This window comes from Hypanus sabinus, chromosome 25 (assembly GCF_030144855.1).
Source record: "Hypanus sabinus isolate sHypSab1 chromosome 25, sHypSab1.hap1, whole genome shotgun sequence".
NCBI lineage: Eukaryota > Metazoa > Chordata > Chondrichthyes > Myliobatiformes > Dasyatidae > Hypanus > Hypanus sabinus.
The window spans coordinates 6,048,383-6,068,528 of record NC_082730.1 but is presented as its reverse complement, the minus strand read 5'-3'; the positions used below and the strand labels follow the sequence as shown (position 1 = coordinate 6,068,528).

Sequence of the window (20,146 nt, the reverse complement as noted above, 5' to 3'; positions counted from 1 at the left end):
ACTGTCAGACTCTCTATACTAACAATACCCCCATCGTTGACATTCGGTCCGAATCCCTTCGATCTTCTTAATCCCAGCACCTGTTGAAAAAGGAAAGGATAGGAGTTGCTGGGAGTTGGGGAGAGGGATTGTAACAGCTCCCTGCAGCTGACAGGATGCTTTGAGGAGTGTCCTAAATTTCTCAGGATCAAACTTGGATGTCAAGAGTTGTCTCGGTAATTGCTGGACATGACCATCAGCGTGACCACTGCGATTGTCCACTAGGAATAACTGTTGGGAATGTTCTCCGGGAATGACTGCTGGGATTAACATCTGGGATTGACCACTGGAAGGGATAGCTGAGAGTGATTGGTGGAATTGACTTTGGGGAGTGACCACTGAGAGTGACCGGCTGGAATGAACACTCCAAGTGACCACCATAAATCAGTTTGCTCTTGGTCAGTTTCAGGGTAGATGGAGACTTGTCTCACCTCCACTGTAACTACTGCCTGTAACCACTGGTGATGACAGTTCCACTCTGTGTTTTACAGAAATAAAGGATCCACCGTCAATCAACAACGGCACTGTGACTGAGGGAGAGGAGCGGATGCACGAGGACAAGGAGGATCATCCCAATGGCGAAGGTAATATCGTGACCGATCAAGCCACTGCTCACAGGATGGGTACCGGGGCCTGGAGTCACCCACCTCCAAGCAGTACAGGTCATGGTCAAGGCTTTGTACAGGAAGAAAGGTCTCTGTAGCACACCTGGTCAAAGCCCACTGTCAGTCTCTCTACACTAATCCCCATTGTTGATGTTCTATCCGAATCCCTTCGATCTTCTTGAATCCAGCACTTGTTGAAAAAGGAAAGGGTAGGAGTTGCTGGGAGTTGGGGAGAGGGATTGTAACAGCTCCCTGCAGCTGACAGGATGCTTTGAGGAGTGTCCTAAGTTTCTCAGGATCAAACTTGTATGTCAAGATTTGTCTCGGTAATTGCTGGACATGACTATCAGCGTGACCACTGGGTGTGTCCACTAGGAGTAACTGTTGGGAATGGTCTCACTGTTAGACTCTCTACACTAATCCGACTTGCTGGTATTCGGCCCCAATCTCATGGACTTGCCTGCTCCCAACACCTGTCCAAATGCCAAAAGGCAGGAATTGCCTGGTGGTTGACGGTGGCGATGGGGGTGTAGGGCAGTGGATGTTGTCTACACAGATTTTACTAATGCTTTTGACAAAGTCCCTCATGGGAGGCTAATTGAGAAGCTTAATGGGACCATGGTTAATTGGAAGGTGGAGATTAACCCATATGAATGTGAGGTGTTGCTCCTCAGGAAGGCAAATGCAAGGAGACAGTACAGTGTTAAGGACAAGATCCCTAACAGTTTTTTTTTCTGGGCAGAGAGATCTTGGAATCCAACCTCATAGCTCCTTGAAAATGGCTACTCAAGTAGATAAGGTGGTTAAGAAGGGTTTATGGAATGGTTAGTTTTATTAGTTGAGGGATTGAGTTGAAAAATCTTCCAACTTTATAAAAGCCTGGTCAGGCCACATCTGGACTATTGCATGTGGTTCTGGTCGCCCCACTATAGGAAGGATGTTGAGGCTTTGGAGAGAGTGCCAAAGAGGTTTACCAGGATGCTGTCTTGTTTAGAGGGTGTGGTTATCGGGTGAGGCTTTCTTATTGGCCAATGTCAATTAGGTCAAAAACATGGAATATAATACTGAACACAGTGCAGATGAACTTCAGGAGGGGGAAGGGGAAGTGTCAGGTATGAGGGAATACCCCTGTGGCTGTACCCATTGACAATAAGTACTCCTGTTTGACTACCGTTCGGGGGAGCGACCTACCTGGGGGAAGTGGCAGTGGTCGTACCTCTGGCACAGAGTCTGGCCCTGTGGCTCAGAAATGTAGGGAAGGGAAGAGGAAGGAAGTAGTGATAGGGGATTCCATAGTCTGGGGTCAGACAGGTGATTCTGTGGACGCAGGAAAGAAACTCGGATGGTCGTTTCCCTCTCAGGTGCCAGGGTCCGGATGTTTCAGATCACGTCCAAGATATCCTGCAGTGGGAGGGAGAATACACAGAGATCGTGGTACATATTGGTACCAATGACATAGGTTGGAAAAGGGAAGAGGTCCTGAAAAAAGACTACAGGGAGTTAGGAAGGAAGTTGAGAAACAGGACCGCAAAGGTAGTAATCTCAGGATTACTGCCTGTGGCACGCGACAGTGAGAATTGGAATAGGATTTGGGGGATAAATGTGTCGTTGAGGGATTGGTGCAGGGGGCAGAGATTCAGATTTCTGAATCATTGGGACCTCTTTTGGGGCAGGTGTGACCCGTACAAAAAGAACAGGTTGCATTTGAATCCCAGGGGGACCAATATCCTGGCAGGGAGGTTTGCTAGGGAGAGTTTAAACTACAGTTGTTGGGAGGTAGGAACCAAACTGAAGAGACTGGGGAAGAGGAGGTTGTCTCAGAAATAGAGAAAGCTTATAGACAGTGGGAGAAGGAGGATAAGCAGGTGATAGAGAAGGGACGCACTCAGACCAAAGGCTTGAGATGTATCTTTTAATGCAAGGAGTAATGTGAACAAAGCAGATGAGCTTAGAGCATGGATCAGTACTTGGAGATATGATGTGGTGGCCATTACAGAGACTTGGATGGCCCAAGGACAGGAATAGTTAGTTTGTGCTGAGATTTACATGTTTCATAAAGGAAGGGAGGCAGGCAGAAGAGGTGGGGGTGTGGCAGTGTTGATCAGAGATGGTGTCATGGCTGCAGAAAAGGTGGACGCCATTGAGGGATTGTCTACGGAGTCTCTGTGGGTGGAGGTTAGGAACAGGAAGGGGTCAATAACTTTACTGGGTGTTTTTTATAGGCTGCCTAATAGTAACAGTGATATTGAGGAGCAGATAGGGAAACAGATCCTGGAAAGGTGTAATAATAACAGAGTGTTCATGATGGGAGATTTTAATTTCCCAAATATCGATTGGCATCTCCCGAGATCAAGGGGTTTAGATGGGGTGGAGTTTGTTAGGTGTGTTCAGGAAGGTTTCTTGACACAGTACGTAGATAAGTCTACAAGAGGAGAGGCTGTACTTGATTTGGTTTTGGGAAATGAACCTGGTCTGGTGTCAGATCTCTCAATGGGAGAGCTTTTTGGAGATAGTGATCGTAATTCTATCTCCTTTACAATGATATTGGAGAAATGGGAATGGACAAGTTACAAGAGTGTTTAATTGGAATAAGGGGAATTATGAAGCTATTAGGCAGAAAATTGGAGGCTTAAATTGGAAACAGTTGTTCTCAGGGAAAAGTACAGAAGAAACGTGTCAAATATTCAGGGCATATTTGTGTCGAGCTCTGGATAGGTACGTTCCAATGAGACAGTGAAGTTATGGTCGGGCACAGGAACCGTGGTGTACAAAGGCTGTAATAAATCTAGTCAAGAAGAAAAGAAAAGCTTACAAAAGGTTCAGAGAGCTAGGTAATGTTAGAGATCTAGAAGATTATAAGGCTACTAAGAAGGAGCTTAAGAAGGAAATTATTCACAATGGAAAAGGATCTTAGTGATTGTAGTGATGACTTGCAGCAGACTGAAAAGCTTGAGCATGTAGATATTAAGAAAGAGGATGCGCTGGAGCTTTTGGAAAGCATCAAGTTAGATAAGTTGCCGGGACCGGACGAAATGTAACCCAGGCTGCTGTGGGAGATGTGGGAGGTGAGGGAGGAGATTGCTGAGCCTCTGGCGATGAACTTTACAACATCGATGGGGACAGGAGATGTTCCGGAGGATTGCAGGGTTGCGGATGTTGTTCCTTTATTCAAGAAAGGGAGTAGAGATAGCCCAGGAAATTATAGACCAGTGAATCTTACCTCAGTGGTTGGTAAGGTGATGGAGAAGATGCTGAGATGGAGGTATTATGAACATTTGGTGAGGCATAATATGACTAGGAGTAGTCCGCATGGCTTTGTGAAGGGCAGGTCGTGCCTTACGAGCCTGATTGAAATTTTTGAGGTTGTGACTAAACACATTGATGAAAGAAGAACAGTATTGTGTAGTATATATTGATTTCAACAAGACATTTGATAAGGTACCCCATGCAAGGCTTATTGAGAAAGTCAGGAGGCATGGGATCCAAGGGGACATTGCTTTGTAGATCCAGAGTGGTTGTGGATGGGTCATATTCATATTCTGCATGGAGGTCAGTGACTAGGGGTGTGCCTCAGGAAGCTCTGGGAAGCTCTGTTCTGGGAAGCTTACTCTTCGTGATATTTATAAATGTGCTGAATGAGGAAGCGGAGGGATGGGTTAGTAAGTTTGCTGATGACACAAAGGTTGGAGGTGTTGTGGATAGTGTGGTGGGCTGTCAGAGGTTCCAGTGGGACATTGATAGGATGCAAAACTGCGGGAGGATGAAAGTCAGGTTGTATTCTGTATACATTCTTTGAAACTTCGAGGCAGTGGGTGAGACATTGGACATCAGGAGTGTCCTGCCAAGTTGCATCTCTATCTGGTATGGGATCAGCTGAGCATCGGACTGCAAATCCCTACAAAGGACTGTGGGAATGGCTGAGAGTATCACAGGGGTCTCCCTACCATCTATCGGGGGGTTTTAGTCAGGAGCGCTGAGTTTGCAGGGCCCTTAGTATTATCAATGATCCCACACATCCATCCAGCGTCCCTTACTTTCAAAAGTTATTGTGTGATACGTGTACCACTGTGTTTTACACCCTGGTTCAGAGAAATGGCTCGTTTGCCAGAATATGTGTATGTAGTTAATTGCATTAAACTCGACCTGACTTGACATACTGAGCCTTCTGGCGTTGTCAAGGAGATGTATTGGGGACCAAAACAGTTTTCCTGTGCTCCAAATCCCTCTCAGAGTTTAACATCTAATCCCTGGTGCACTAAGGAGAATTATCCCAATGACAAAGGTAATATCTTGACCGATCAAGAGACTACTCACCGGATGGGTACCGGGGCCTGCAGTCACCCACCTCCAAGCCGTACAGGTGATTTTCAAGGCTTTGTACAGGAAGAAAGGTCTCCGTAGCACACCTGGTCCAAGCCCACTGTCAGACTCTCTATACTAACAATACCCCCATTGTTGACATTCGGTCCGAATCCCTTCGATCTTCTTAATCCCAGCACCTGTTGAAAAGGGAACGGCTAGGAGTTGCTGGGAGTTGGGGAGAGGGATTGTAACAGCTCCCTGCAGCTGACAGGATGCTTTGAGGAGTATCCTGTTTCTCAGGATCAAACTTGGATGTCAAGAGTTGTCTCGGTAATTGCTGGACATGACCATCAGCGTGACCACTGCGATTGTCCACTAGGAATAACTGTTGGGAATGTTCTCCGGGAATGACTGCTGGGATTAACATCTGGGATTGATCACTGGAAGGGATAGCTGAGAGTGATTGGTGGAATTGACCTTGGGGAGTGACCACTGAGAGTGACCGGGTGGAATGAACACTCCAAGTGACCATCATAAATCAGTTTGCTCTCGGTCAGTTTCAGGGTAGATGGAGACTTGTCTCACCTCCACTGTAACTACTGCCTGTAACCACTGGTGATGACAGTTCCACTCTCTGTTTTACAGAAATAGAGGATCCACCGTCAATCAACAATGGCACTGTGTCTGAGGGAGAGGAGCGGATGCACGAGGACAAGGAGGATCATCCAAATGGCGGTAATATCGTGACCGATCAAGCGACTACTCACCGGATGGGTACCGGGGCCTGGAGTCACCCACCTCCAAGCAGTACAGGTGATGGTCAAGGCTTTGTACAGGAAGAAAGGTCTCTGTAGCACACCTGGTCAAAGCCCACTGTCAGTCTCTCTACACTAATCCCCATTGTTGACTTTCTATCCGAATCCCTTCGATCTTCTTGAATCCAGCACCTGTTGAAAAAGGAAAGGGTAGGAGTTGCTGGGAGTTTGGGGGAGGGATTGTAACAGCTCCCTGCAGCTGACAGGATGCTTTGAGGAGTGTCCTAAGTTTCTCAGGATCAAACTTGTATGTCAAGATTTGTCTCGGTAATTGCTGGACATGACTATCAGCGTGACCACTGGGTGTGTCCACTAGGAGTAACTGTTGGGAATGGTCTCACTGTTAGACTCTCTACACTAATGCAACTCGCTGGTATTCGGCCCCAATCTCATGGACTTGCCTGCTCCCAACACCTGTCCAAATGCCATAAGGCAGGAATTGCCTGGTGGTTGACGGTGGCGATGGGGGTGTAGGGCAGTGGATGTTGTCTACACAGATTTTACTCATGCATTTGACAAAGTCCCTCATGGGAGGCTAATTGAGAAGCTTAATGGGGTCCATGGTTAATTGGAAGGTGGAGATTAACCCAGATAAATGTGAGGTGTTGCTCCTCAGGAAGGCAAATGCAAGGAGACAGTACAGTGTTAAGGACAAGATCCCTAACAGTTTTTTTTCTGGGCAGAGAGATCTTGGAATCCAAGCTCATAGCTTCTTGAAAGTGGCTACTCAAGTGGATAGGGAAGTTAAGAAGGGTTTATGGAATGGTTAGTTTTATTAGTCGAGGGATTGAGTTGAAAAATCTTCCAACTTTATAAAAGCCTGGTCAGGCCACATCTGGACTATTGCATGTGGTTCTGGTCGCCCCACTATAGGAAGGATGTTGAGGCTTTGGAGAGAGTGCCAAAGAGGTTTACCAGGATGCTGTCTGGTTTAGAGGGTGTGGTTATCGGGTGAGGCTTTCTTATTGGCCAATGTCAATTAGGTCAAAAACATGGAATATAATACTGAACACAGTGCAGATGAACTTCAGGAGGGGGAAGGGGAAGAGTCAGGTATGAGGGAATACCCCTGTGGCTGTACCCATTGACAATAAGTACTCCTGTTTGACTACCGTTCGGGGGGAGCGACCTACCTGGGGGAAGCTGCAGTGGCCGTGCCTCTGGCACAGAGTCTGGCCCTGTGGCTCAGAAATGTAGGGAAGGGAAGAGGAAGGAAGTAGTGATAGGGGACTCTATAGTTAAGTGGTCCGACACGCAATTCTGTGGACGCAGGAAAGAAATTCGGATGGTCGTTTCCCTCTCAGGTGCCAGGGTCCGGATGTTTCAGATCACGTCCAAGATATCCTGCAGTGGGAGGGAGAATACACAGAGATCGTGGTACATATTGGTACCAATGACATAGGTTGGAAAAGGGAAGAGGTCCTGAGAAAAGACTACAGGGAGTTAGGAAGGAAGTTGAGAAACAGGACCGCAAAGGTAGTAATCTCGGGATTACTGCCTGTGGCACGCGATAGTGAGAATTGGAATACGATGAGGTGGGGGATAAATGTGTCGTTGAGGGATTGGTGCAGGGGGCAGAGATTCAGATTTCTGAATCATTGGGATCTCTTTTGGGGCAGGTGTGACCCGTACAAAAAGAACGGGTTGCACTTGAATCCCAGGAGGACTAATATCCTGGCGGGGAGGTTTGCTAGGGAGAGTTTAAACTACAGTTGTTGGGAGGTAGGAACCAAACTGAAGAGACTGGGGAAGAGGAGGTTGTCTCAGAAATAGAGAAAGCTTATAGACAGTGGGAGGAGGAGGATAAGCAGGTGATAGAGAAGGGATGCACTCAGACCAAAGGCTTGAGATGTATCTTTTAATGCAAGGAGTAATGTGAACAAAGCAGATGAGCTTAGAGCGTGGATCAGTACTTGGAGATATGATGTGGTGGCCATTACAGAGACTTGGATGGCCCAAGGACAGGAATAGTTAGTTTGTGCTGAGATTTACATGTTTCATAAAGGAAGGGAGGCAGGCAGAGGAGGTGGGGGTGTGGCAGTGTTGATCAGAGATGGTGTCATGGCTGCAGAAAAGGTGGACGCCATTGAGGGATTGTCTACGGAGTCTCTGTGGGTGGAGGTTAGGAACAGGAAGGGGTCAATAACTTTACTGGGTGTTTTTTGTAGGCTGCCTAATAGTAACAGTGATATTGAGGAGCAGATAGGGAAACAGATCCTGGAAAGGTGTAATAATAACAGAGTGTTCATGATGGGAGATTTTAATTTCCCAAATATCGATTGGCATCTCCCGAGATCAAGGGGTTTAGATGGGGTGGAGTTTGTTAGGTGTGTTCAGGAAGGTTTCTTGACACAGTACGTAGATAAGTCTACAAGAGGAGAGGCTGTACTTGATTTGGTTTTGGGAAATGAACCTGGTCTGGTGTCAGATCTCTCAATGGGAGAGCTTTTTGGAGATAGTGATCGTAATTCTATCTCCTTTACAATGATATTGGAGAAATGGGAATGGACAAGTTACAAGAGTGTTTAATTGGAATAAGGGGAATTATGAAGCTATTAGGCAGAAAATTGGAGGCTTAAATTGGAAACAGTTGTTCTCAGGGAAAAGTACAGAAGAAACGTGTCAAATATTCAGGGCATATTTGTGTCGAGCTCTGGATAGGTACGTTCCAATGAGACAGTGAAGTTATGGTCGGGCACAGGAACCGTGGTGTACAAAGGCTGTAATAAATCTAGTCAAGAAGAAAAGAAAAGCTTACAAAAGGTTCAGAGAGCTAGGTAATGTTAGAGATCTAGAAGATTATAAGGCTACTAAGAAGGAGCTTAAGAAGGAAATTATTCACAACGGAAAAGGATCTTAGTGATTGTAGTGATGACTTGCAGCAGACTGAAAAGCTTGAGCATGTAGATATTAAGAAAGAGGATGTGCTGGAGCTTTTGGAAAGCATCAAGTTAGATAAGTTGCCGGGACCGGACGAAATGTAACCCAGGCTGCTGTGGGAGATGTGGGAGGTGAGGGAGGAGATTGCTGAGCCTCTGGCGATGAACTTTACAGCTTCGATGGGGACAGGAGATGTTCCGGAGGATTGCAGGGTTGTGGATGTTGTTCCTTTATTCAAGAAAGGGAGTAGAGATAGCCCAGGAAATTATAGACCAGTGAATCTTACCTCAGTGGTTGGTAAGGTGATGGAGAAGATGCTGAGATGGAGGTATTATGAACATTTGTTGAGGTATAATATGACTATGAGTAGTCCGCATGGCTTTGTGAAGGGCAAGTCGTGCCTTACGAGCCTGATTGAAATTTTTGAGGTTGTGACTAAACACATTGATGAAAGAAGAACAGTATTGTGTAGTGTATATTGATTTCAACAAGACATTTGATAAGGTACCCCATGCAAGGCTTATTGAGAAAGTCAGGAGGCATGGGATCCAAGGGGACATTGCTTTGTAGATCCAGAGTGGTTGTGGATGGGTCATATTCATATTCTGCATGGAGGTCAGTGACTAGGGGTGTGCCTCAGGAAGCTCTGGGAAGCTCTGTTCTGGGAAGCTTACTCTTTGTGATATTTATAAATGTGCTGAATGAGGAAGCGGAGGGATGGGTTAGTAAGTTTGCTGATGACACAAAGGTTGGAGGTGTTGTGGATAGTGTGGTGGGCTGTCAGAGGTTCCAGTGGGACATTGATAGGATGCAAAACTGCGGGAGGATGAAAGTCAGGTTGTATTCTGTATACATTCTTTGAAACTTCGAGGCAGTGGGTGAGACATTGGACATCAGGAGTGTCCTGCCAAGTTGCATCTCTATCTGGTATGGGATCAGCTGAGCATCAGACTGCAAATCCCTACAAAGGACTGTGGGAATGGCTGAGAGTATCACAGGGGTCTCCCTACCATCTATCGGGGGGTTTTAGTCAGGAGCGCTGAGTTTGCAGGGCCCTTAGTATTATCAATGATTCACACATCCATCCAGCGTCCCTTACTTTCAAAAGTTATTGTGTGATACGTGTACCACTGTGTTTTACACCCTGGTTCAGAGAAATGGCTCGTTTGCCAGAATATGTGTATGTAGTTAAATGGCATTAAACTCGACCTGACTTGACATACTGAGCCTTCTGGCGTTGTCAAGGAGATGTATTGGGGACCAAAACAGTTTTCCTGTGCTCCAAATCCCTCTCAGAGTTTAACATCTAATCCCTGGTGCACTAAGGAGAATTATCCCAATGACAAAGGTAATATCTTGACTGATCAAGAGACTACTCACCAGATGGGTACCGGGGCCTGGAGTCACCCACCTCCAAGCCGTACAGGTGATTGTCAAGGCTTTGTACAGGAAGAAAGGTCTCCGTAGCACACCTGGTCCAAGCCCACTGTCAGACTCTCTATACTAACAATATCCCCATTGTTGACATTCGGTCCGAATCCCTTCGATCTTCTTAATCCCAGCACCTGTTGAAAAGGGAACGGCTAGGAGTTGCTGGGAGTTGGGGAGAGGGATTGTAACAGCTCCCTGCAGCTGACAGGATGCTTTGAGGAGTATCCTGTTTCTCAGGATCAAACTTGGATGTCAAGAGTTGTCTCGGTAATTGCTGGACATGACCATCAGCGTGACCACTGCGATTGTCCACTAGGAATAACTGTTGGGAATGTTCTCCGGGAATGACTGCTGGGATTAACATCTGGGAATGACCACTGGAAGGGATAGCTGAGAGTGATTGGTGGAATTGACCTTGGGGAGTGACCACTGAGAGTGACCGGCTGGAATGAACACTCCAAGTGACCATCATAAATCAGTTTGCTCTCGGTCAGTTTCAGGGTAGATGGAGACTTGTCTCACCTCCACTGTAACTACTGCCTGTAACCACTGGTGATGACAGTTCCACTCTGTGTTTTACAGAAATAAAGGATCCACCGTCAATCAACAATGGCACTGTGACTGAGGGAGAGGAGCGGATGCTCGTGGACAAGGAGGATCATCCCAATGGCGAAGGTAATATCGTGACCGATCAAGCGACTACTCACAGGATGGGTACCGGGGCCTGGAGTCACCCACCTCCAAGCAGTACAGGTGATGGTCAAGGCTTTGTACAGGAAGAAAGGTCTCTGTAGCACACCTGGTCTGAGCCCACTGTCAGTCTCTCTACACTAATCCCCATTGTTGACTTTCTATCCGAATCCCTTCGATCTTCTTGAATCCAGCACCTGTTGAAAAAGGAAAGGGTAGGAGTTGCTGGGAGTTTGGGGGAGGGATTGTAACAGCTCCCTGCAGCTGACAGGATGCTTTGAGGAGTGTCCTAAGTTTCTCAGGATCAAACTTGTATGTCAAGATTTGTCTCGGTAATTGCTGGACATGACCATCAGCGTGACCACTGGGTGTGTCCACTAGGAGTAACTGTTGGGAATGGTCTCACTGTTAGACTCTCTACACTAATGCAACTCGCTGGTATTCGGCCCCAATCTCATGGACTTGCCTGCTCCCAACACCTGTCCAAATGCCATAAGGCAGGAATTGCCTGGTGGTTGACGGTGGCGATGGGGGTGTAGGGCAGTGGATGTTGTCTACACAGATTTTACTCATGCATTTGACAAAGTCCCTCATGGGAGGCTAATTGAGAAGCTTAATGGGGTCCATGGTTAATTGGAAGGTGGAGATTAACCCAGATAAATGTGAGGTGTTGCTCCTCAGGAAGGCAAATGCAAGGAGACAGTACAGTGTTAAGGACAAGATCCCTAACAGTTTTCTTTCTGGGCAGAGAGATCTTGGAATCCAAGCTCATAGCTTCTTGAAAGTGGCTACTCAAGTGGATAGGGAAGTTAAGAAGGGTTTATGGAATGGTTAGTTTTATTAGTCGAGGGATTGAGTTGAAAAATCTTCCAACTTTATAAAAGCCTGGTCAGGCCACATCTGGACTATTGCATGTGGTTCTGGTCGCCCCACTATAGGAAGGATGTTGAGGCTTTGGAGAGAGTGCCAAAGAGGTTTACCAGGATGCTGTCTGGTTTAGAGGGTGTGGTTATCGGGTGAGGCTTTCTTATTGGCCAATGTCAATTAGGTCAAAAACATGGAATATAATACTGAACACAGTGCAGATGAACTTCAGGAGGGGGAAGGGGAAGAGTCAGGTATGAGGGAATACCCCTGTGGCTGTACCCATTGACAATAAGTACTCCTGTTTGACTACCGTTCGGGGGAGCGACCTACCTGTGGGAAGCTGCAGTGGCCGTGCCTCTGGCACAGAGTCTGGCCCTGTGGCTCAGAAATGTAGGGAAGGGAAGAGGAAGGAAGTAGTGATAGGGGACTCTATAGTTAAGTGGTCCGACACGCAATTCTGTGGACGCAGGAAAGAAACTCGGATGGTCGTTTCCCTCTCAGGTGCCAGGGTCCGGATGTTTCAGATCACGTCCAAGATATCCTGCAGTGGGAGGGAGAATACACAGAGATCGTGGTACATATTGGTACCAATGACATAGGTTGGAAAAGGGAAGAGGTCCTGAGAAAAGACTACAGGGAGTTAGGAAGGAAGTTGAGAAACAGGACCGCAAAGGTAGTAATCTCGGGATTACTGCCTGTGGCACGCGATAGTGAGAATTGGAATACGATGAGGTGGGGGATAAATGTGTCGTTGAGGGATTGGTGCAGGGGGCAGAGATTCAGATTTCTGAATCATTGGGATCTCTTTTGGGGCAGGTGTGACCCGTACAAAAAGAACGGGTTGCACTTGAATCCCAGGGGGACCAATATCCTGGCGGGGAGGTTTGCTAGGGAGAGTTTAAACTACAATTGTTGGGAGGTAGGAACCAAACTGAAGAGACTGGGGAAGAGGAGGTTGTCTCAGAAATAGAGAAAGCTTATAGACAGTGGGAGGAGGAGGATAAGCAGGTGATAGAGAAGGGATGCACTCAGACCAAAGGCTTGAGATGTATCTTTTAATGCAAGGAGTAATGTGAACAAAGCAGATGAGCTTAGAGCGTGGATCAGTACTTGGAGATATGATGTGGTGGCCATTACAGAGACTTGGATGGCCCAAGGACAGGAATAGTTAGTTTGTGCTGAGATTTACATGTTTCATAAAGGAAGGGAGGCAGGCAGAAGAGGTGGGGGTGTGGCAGTGTTGATCAGAGATGGTGTCATGGCTGCAGAAAAGGTGGACGCCATTGAGGGATTGTCTACGGAGTCTCTGTGGGTGGAGGTTAGGAACAGGAAGGGGTCAATAACTTTACTGGGTGTTTTTTATAGGCTGCCTAATAGTAACAGTGATATTGAGGAGCAGATAGGGAAACAGATCCTGGAAAGGTGTAATAATAACAGAGTGTTCATGATGGGAGATTTTAATTTCCCAAATATCGATTGGCATCTCCCGAGATCAAGGGGTTTAGATGGGGTGGAGTTTGTTAGGTGTGTTCAGGAAGGTTTCTTGACACAGTACGTAGATAAGTCTACAAGAGGAGAGGCTGTACTTGATTTGGTTTTGGGAAATGAACCTGGTCTGGTGTCAGATCTCTCAATGGGAGAGCTTTTTGGAGATAGTGATCGTAATTCTATCTCCTTTACAATGATATTGGAGAAATGGGAATGGACAAGTTACAAGAGTGTTTAATTGGAATAAGGGGAATTATGAAGCTATTAGGCAGAAAATTGGAGGCTTAAATTGGAAACAGTTGTTCTCAGGGAAAAGTACAGAAGAAACGTGTCAAATATTCAGGGCATATTTGTGTCGAGCTCTGGATAGGTACGTTCCAATGAGACAGTGAAGTTATGGTCGGGCACAGGAACCGTGGTGTACAAAGGCTGTAATAAATCTAGTCAAGAAGAAAAGAAAAGCTTACAAAAGGTTCAGAGAGCTAGGTAATGTTAGAGATCTAGAAGATTATAAGGCTACTAAGAAGGAGCTTAAGAAGGAAATTATTCACAACGGAAAAGGATCTTAGTGATTGTAGTGATGACTTGCAGCAGACTGAAAAGCTTGAGCATGTAGATATTAAGAAAGAGGATGTGCTGGAGCTTTTGGAAAGCATCAAGTTAGATAAGTTGCCGGGACCGGACGAAATGTAACCCAGGCTGCTGTGGGAGATGTGGGAGGTGAGGGAGGAGATTGCTGAGCCTCTGGCGATGAACTTTACAGCTTCGATGGGGACAGGAGATGTTCCGGAGGATTGCAGGGTTGCGGATGTTGTTCCTTTATTCAAGAAAGGGAGTAGAGATAGCCCAGGAAATTGTAGACCAGTGAATCTTACCTCAGTGGTTGGTAAGGTGATGGAGAAGATGTTGAGATGGAGGTATTATGAACATTTGTTGAGGTATAATATGACTATGAGTAGTCCGCATGGCTTTGTGAAGGGCAAGTCGTGCCTTACGAGCCTGATTGAAATTTTTGAGGTTGTGACTAAACACATTGATGAAAGAAGAACAGTATTGTGTAGTGTATATTGATTTCAACAAGACATTTGATAAGGTACCCCATGCAAGGCTTATTGAGAAAGTCAGGAGGCATGGGATCCAAGGGGACATTGCTTTGTAGATCCAGAGTGGTTGTGGATGGGTCATATTCATATTCTGCATGGAGGTCAGTGACTAGGGGTGTGCCTCAGGAAGCTCTGGGAAGCTCTGTTCTGGGAAGCTTACTCTTTGTGATATTTATAAATGTGCTGAATGAGGAAGCGGAGGGATGGGTTAGTAAGTTTGCTGATGACACAAAGGTTGGAGGTGTTGTGGATAGTGTGGTGGGCTGTCAGAGGTTCCAGTGGGACATTGATAGGATGCAAAACTGCGGGAGGATGAAAGTCAGGTTGTATTCTGTATACATTCTTTGAAACTTCGAGGCAGTGGGTGAGACATTGGACATCAGGAGTGTCCTGCCAAGTTGCATCTCTATCTGGTATGGGATCAGCTGAGCATCAGACTGCAAATCCCTACAAAGGACTGTGGGAATGGCTGAGAGTATCACAGGGGTCTCCCTACCATCTATCGGGGGGTTTTAGTCAGGAGCGCTGAGTTTGCAGGGCCCTTAGTATTATCAATGATTCACACATCCATCCAGCGTCCCTTACTTTCAAAAGTTATTGTGTGATACGTGTACCACTGTGTTTTACACCCTGGTTCAGAGAAATGGCTCGTTTGCCAGAATATGTGTATGTAGTTAAATGGCATTAAACTCGACCTGACTTGACATACTGAGCCTTCTGGCGTTGTCAAGGAGATGTATTGGGGACCAAAACAGTTTTCCTGTGCTCCAAATCCCTCTCAGAGTTTAACATCTAATCCCTGGTGCACTAAGGAGAATTATCCCAATGACAAAGGTAATATCTTGACTGATCAAGAGACTACTCACCAGATGGGTACCGGGGCCTGGAGTCACCCACCTCCAAGCCGTACAGGTGATTGTCAAGGCTTTGTACAGGAAGAAAGGTCTCCGTAGCACACCTGGTCCAAGCCCACTGTCAGACTCTCTATACTAACAATATCCCCATTGTTGACATTCGGTCCGAATCCCTTCGATCTTCTTAATCCCAGCACCTGTTGAAAAGGGAACGGCTAGGAGTTGCTGGGAGTTGGGGAGAGGGATTGTAACAGCTCCCTGCAGCTGACAGGATGCTTTGAGGAGTATCCTGTTTCTCAGGATCAAACTTGGATGTCAAGAGTTGTCTCGGTAATTGCTGGACATGACCATCAGCGTGACCACTGCGATTGTCCACTAGGAATAACTGTTGGGAATGTTCTCCGGGAATGACTGCTGGGATTAACATCTGGGAATGACCACTGGAAGGGATAGCTGAGAGTGATTGGTGGAATTGACCTTGGGGAGTGACCACTGAGAGTGACCGGGTGGAATGAACACTCCAAGTGACCATCATAAATCAGTTTGCTCTCGGTCAGTTTCAGGGTAGATGGAGACTTGTCTCACCTCCACTGTAACTACTGCCTGTAACCACTGGTGGTGACAGTTCCACTCTGTGTTTTACAGAAATAAAGGATCCACCGTCAATCAACAATGGCACTGTGACTGAGGGAGAGGAGCGGATGCTCGTGGACAAGGAGGATCATCCCAATGGCGAAGGTAATATCGTGACCGATCAAGCGACTACTCACAGGATGGGTACCGGGGCCTGGAGTCACCCACCTCCAAGCAGTACAGGTGATGGTCAAGGCTTTGTACAGGAAGAAAGGTCTCTGTAGCACACCTGGTCTGAGCCCACTGTCAGTCTCTCTACACTAATCCCCATTGTTGACTTTCTATCCGAATCCCTTCGATCTTCTTGAATCCAGCACCTGTTGAAAAAGGAAAGGGTAGGAGTTGCTGGGAGTTTGGGGGAGGGATTGTAACAGCTCCCTGCAGCTGACAGGATGCTTTGAGGAGTGTCCTAAGTTTCTCAGGATCAAACTTGTATGTCAAGATTTGTCTCGGTAATTGCTGGACATGACCATCAGCGTGACCACTGGGTGTGTCCACTAGGAGTAACTGTTGGGAATGGTCTCACTGTTAGACTCTCTACACTAATGCAACTCGCTGGTATTCGGCCCCAATCTCATGGACTTGCCTGCTCCCAACACCTGTCCAAATGCCATAAGGCAGGAATTGCCTGGTGGTTGACGGTGGCGATGGGGGTGTAGGGCAGTGGATGTTGTCTACACAGATTTTACTCATGCATTTGACAAAGTCCCTCATGGGAGGCTAATTGAGAAGCTTAATGGGGTCCATGGTTAATTGGAAGGTGGAGATTAACCCAGATAAATGTGAGGTGTTGCTCCTCAGGAAGGCAAATGCAAGGAGACAGTACAGTGTTAAGGACAAGATCCCTAACAGTTTTCTTTCTGGGCAGAGAGATCTTGGAATCCAAGCTCATAGCTTCTTGAAAGTGGCTACTCAAGTGGATAGGGAAGTTAAGAAGGGTTTATGGAATGGTTAGTTTTATTAGTCGAGGGATTGAGTTGAAAAATCTTCCAACTTTATAAAAGCCTGGTCAGGCCACATCTGGACTATTGCATGTGGTTCTGGTCGCCCCACTATAGGAAGGATGTTGAGGCTTTGGAGAGAGTGCCAAAGAGGTTTACCAGGATGCTGTCTGGTTTAGAGGGTGTGGTTATCGGGTGAGGCTTTCTTATTGGCCAATGTCAATTAGGTCAAAAACATGGAATATAATACTGAACACAGTGCAGATGAACTTCAGGAGGGGGAAGGGGAAGAGTCAGGTATGAGGGAATACCCCTGTGGCTGTACCCATTGACAATAAGTACTCCTGTTTGACTACCGTTCGGGGGAGCGACCTACCTGGGGGAAGCTGCAGTGGCCGTGCCTCTGGCACAGAGTCTGGCCCTGTGGCTCAGAAATGTAGGGAAGGGAAGAGGAAGGAAGTAGTGATAGGGGACTCTATAGTTAAGTGGTCCGACACGCAATTCTGTGGACGCAGGAAAGAAACTCGGATGGTCGTTTCCCTCTCAGGTGCCAGGGTCCGGATGTTTCAGATCACGTCCAAGATATCCTGCAGTGGGAGGGAGAATACACAGAGATCGTGGTACATATTGGTACCAATGACATAGGTTGGAAAAGGGAAGAGGTCCTGAGAAAAGACTACAGGGAGTTAGGAAGGAAGTTGAGAAACAGGACCGCAAAGGTAGTAATCTCGGGATTACTGCCTGTGGCACGCGATAGTGAGAATTGGAATAGGATGAGGTGGGGGATAAATGTGTCGTTGAGGGATTGGTGCAGGGGGCAGAGATTCAGATTTCTGAATCATTGGGATCTCTTTTGGGGCAGGTGTGACCCGTACAAAAAGAACGGGTTGCACTTGAATCCCAGGAGGACTAATATCCTGGCGGGGAGGTTTGCTAGGGAGAGTTTAAACTACAATTGTTGGGAGGTAGGAACCAAACTGAAGAGACTGGGGAAGAGGAGGTTGTCTCAGAAATAGAGAAAGCTTATAGACAGTGGGAGGAGGAGGATAAGCAGGTGATAGAGAAGGGATGCACTCAGACCAAAGGCTTGAGATGTATCTTTTAATGCAAGGAGTAATGTGAACAAAGCAGATGAGCTTAGAGCGTGGATCAGTACTTGGAGATATGATGTGGTGGCCATTACAGAGACTTGGATGGCCCAAGGACAGGAATAGTTAGTTTGTGCTGAGATTTACATGTTTCATAAAGGAAGGGAGGCAGGCAGAAGAGGTGGGGGTGTGGCAGTGTTGATCAGAGATGGTGTCATGGCTGCAGAAAAGGTGGACGCCATTGAGGGATTGTCTACGGAGTCTCTGTGGGTGGAGGTTAGGAACAGGAAGGGGTCAATAACTTTACTGGGTGTTTTTTATAGGCTGCCTAATAGTAACAGTGATATTGAGGAGCAGATAGGGAAACAGATCCTGGAAAGGTGTAATAATAACAGAGTGTTCATGATGGGAGATTTTAATTTCCCAAATATCGATTGGCATCTCCCGAGATCAAGGGGTTTAGATGGGGTGGAGTTTGTTAGGTGTGTTCAGGAAGGTTTCTTGACACAGTACGTAGATAAGTCTACAAGAGGAGAGGCTGTACTTGATTTGGTTTTGGGAAATGAACCTGGTCTGGTGTCAGATCTCTCAATGGGAGAGCTTTTTGGAGATAGTGATCGTAATTCTATCTCCTTTACAATGATATTGGAGAAATGGGAATGGACAAGTTACAAGAGTGTTTAATTGGAATAAGGGGAATTATGAAGCTATTAGGCAGAAAATTGGAGGCTTAAATTGGAAACAGTTGTTCTCAGGGAAAAGTACAGAAGAAACGTGTCAAATATTCAGGGCATATTTGTGTCGAGCTCTGGATAGGTACGTTCCAATGAGACAGTGAAGTTATGGTCGGGCACAGGAACCGTGGTGTACAAAGGCTGTAATAAATCTAGTCAAGAAGAAAAGAAAAGCTTACAAAAGGTTCAGAGAGCTAGGTAATGTTAGAGATCTAGAAGATTATAAGGCTACTAAGAAGGAGCTTAAGAAGGAAATTATTCACAACGGAAAAGGATCTTAGTGATTGTAGTGATGACTTGCAGCAGACTGAAAAGCTTGAGCATGTAGATATTAAGAAAGAGGATGTGCTGGAGCTTTTGGAAAGCATCAAGTTAGATAAGTTGCCGGGACCGGACGAAATGTAACCCAGGCTGCTGTGGGAGATGTGGGAGGTGAGGGAGGAGATTGCTGAGCCTCTGGCGATGAACTTTACAGCTTCGATGGGGACAGGAGATGTTCCGGAGGATTGCAGGGTTGCGGATGTTGTTCCTTTATTCAAGAAAGGGAGTAGAGATAGCCCAGGAAATTGTAGACCAGTGAATCTTACCTCAGTGGTTGGTAAGGTGATGGAGAAGATGTTGAGATGGAGGTATTATGAACATTTGTTGAGGTATAATATGACTATGAGTAGTCCGCATGGCTTTGTGAAGGGCAAGTCGTGCCTTACGAGCCTGATTGAAATTTTTGAGGTTGTGACTAAACACATTGATGAAAGAAGAACAGTATTGTGTAGTGTATATTGATTTCAACAAGACATTTGATAAGGTACCCCATGCAAGGCTTATTGAGAAAGTCAGGAGGCATGGGATCCAAGGGGACATTGCTTTGTAGATCCAGAGTGGTTGTGGATGGGTCATATTCATATTCTGCATGGAGGTCAGTGAATAGGGGTGTGCCTCAGGAAGCTCTGGGAAGCTCTGTTCTGGGAAGCTTACTCTTTGTGATATTTATAAATGTGCTGAATGAGGAAGCGGAGGGATGGGTTAGTAAGTTTGCTGATGACACAAAGGTTGGAGGTGTTGTGGATAGTGTGGTGGGCTGTCAGAGGTTCCAGTGGGACATTGATAGGATGCAAAACTGCGGGAGGATGAAAGTCAGGTTGTATTCTGTATACATTCTTTGAAACTTCGAGGCAGTGGGTGAGACATTGGACATCAGGAGTGTCCTGCCAAGTTGCATCTCTATCTGGTATGGGATCAGCTGAGCATCAGACTGCAAATCCCTACAAAGGACTGTGGGAATGGCTGAGAGTATCACAGGGGTCTCCCTACCATCTATCGGGGGGTTTTAGTCAGGAGCGCTGAGTTTGCAGGCCCTTAGTATTATCAATGATTCACACATCCATCCAGCGTCCCTTACTTTCAAAAGTTATTGTGTGATATGTGTACCACTGTGTTTTACACCCTGGTTCAGAGAAATGGCTCGTTTGCCAGAATATGTGTATGTAGTTAAATGGCATTAAACTCGACCTGACTTGACATACTGAGCCTTCTGGCGTTGTCAAGGAGATGTATTGGGGACCAAAACAGTTTTCCTGTGCTCCAAATCCCTCTCAGAGTTTAACATCTAATCCCTGGTGCACTAAGGAGAATTATCCCAATGACAAAGGTAATATCTTGACTGATCAAGAGACTAC

General features: G+C 46.4%; 1 protein-coding gene across 18 annotated transcripts in view; it reads left to right on the top strand.

Moving 5' to 3' along the window:
- The window catches only part of LOC132380947 (sushi, von Willebrand factor type A, EGF and pentraxin domain-containing protein 1-like), an 81,575-nt gene that overhangs the window by 30,612 nt on the left and 30,817 nt on the right, over nucleotides 1-20,146 (top strand). For 10 of the 18 annotated variants that reach the window (XM_059949952.1, XM_059949942.1, XM_059949941.1 and 7 more), the window contains 4 exons: nucleotides 531-623; nucleotides 5,592-5,759; nucleotides 10,655-10,825; nucleotides 15,720-15,890. In XM_059949952.1, the coding sequence (XP_059805935.1) occupies nucleotides 531-623; nucleotides 5,592-5,759; nucleotides 10,655-10,825; nucleotides 15,720-15,890 (603 nt within the window). The remainder of the gene's footprint in view (nucleotides 1-530; nucleotides 624-5,591; nucleotides 5,760-10,654; nucleotides 10,826-15,719; nucleotides 15,891-20,146) is intronic. The other 8 variants (XM_059949950.1, XM_059949939.1, XM_059949943.1 and 5 more) reach the window with 5 other exon arrangements.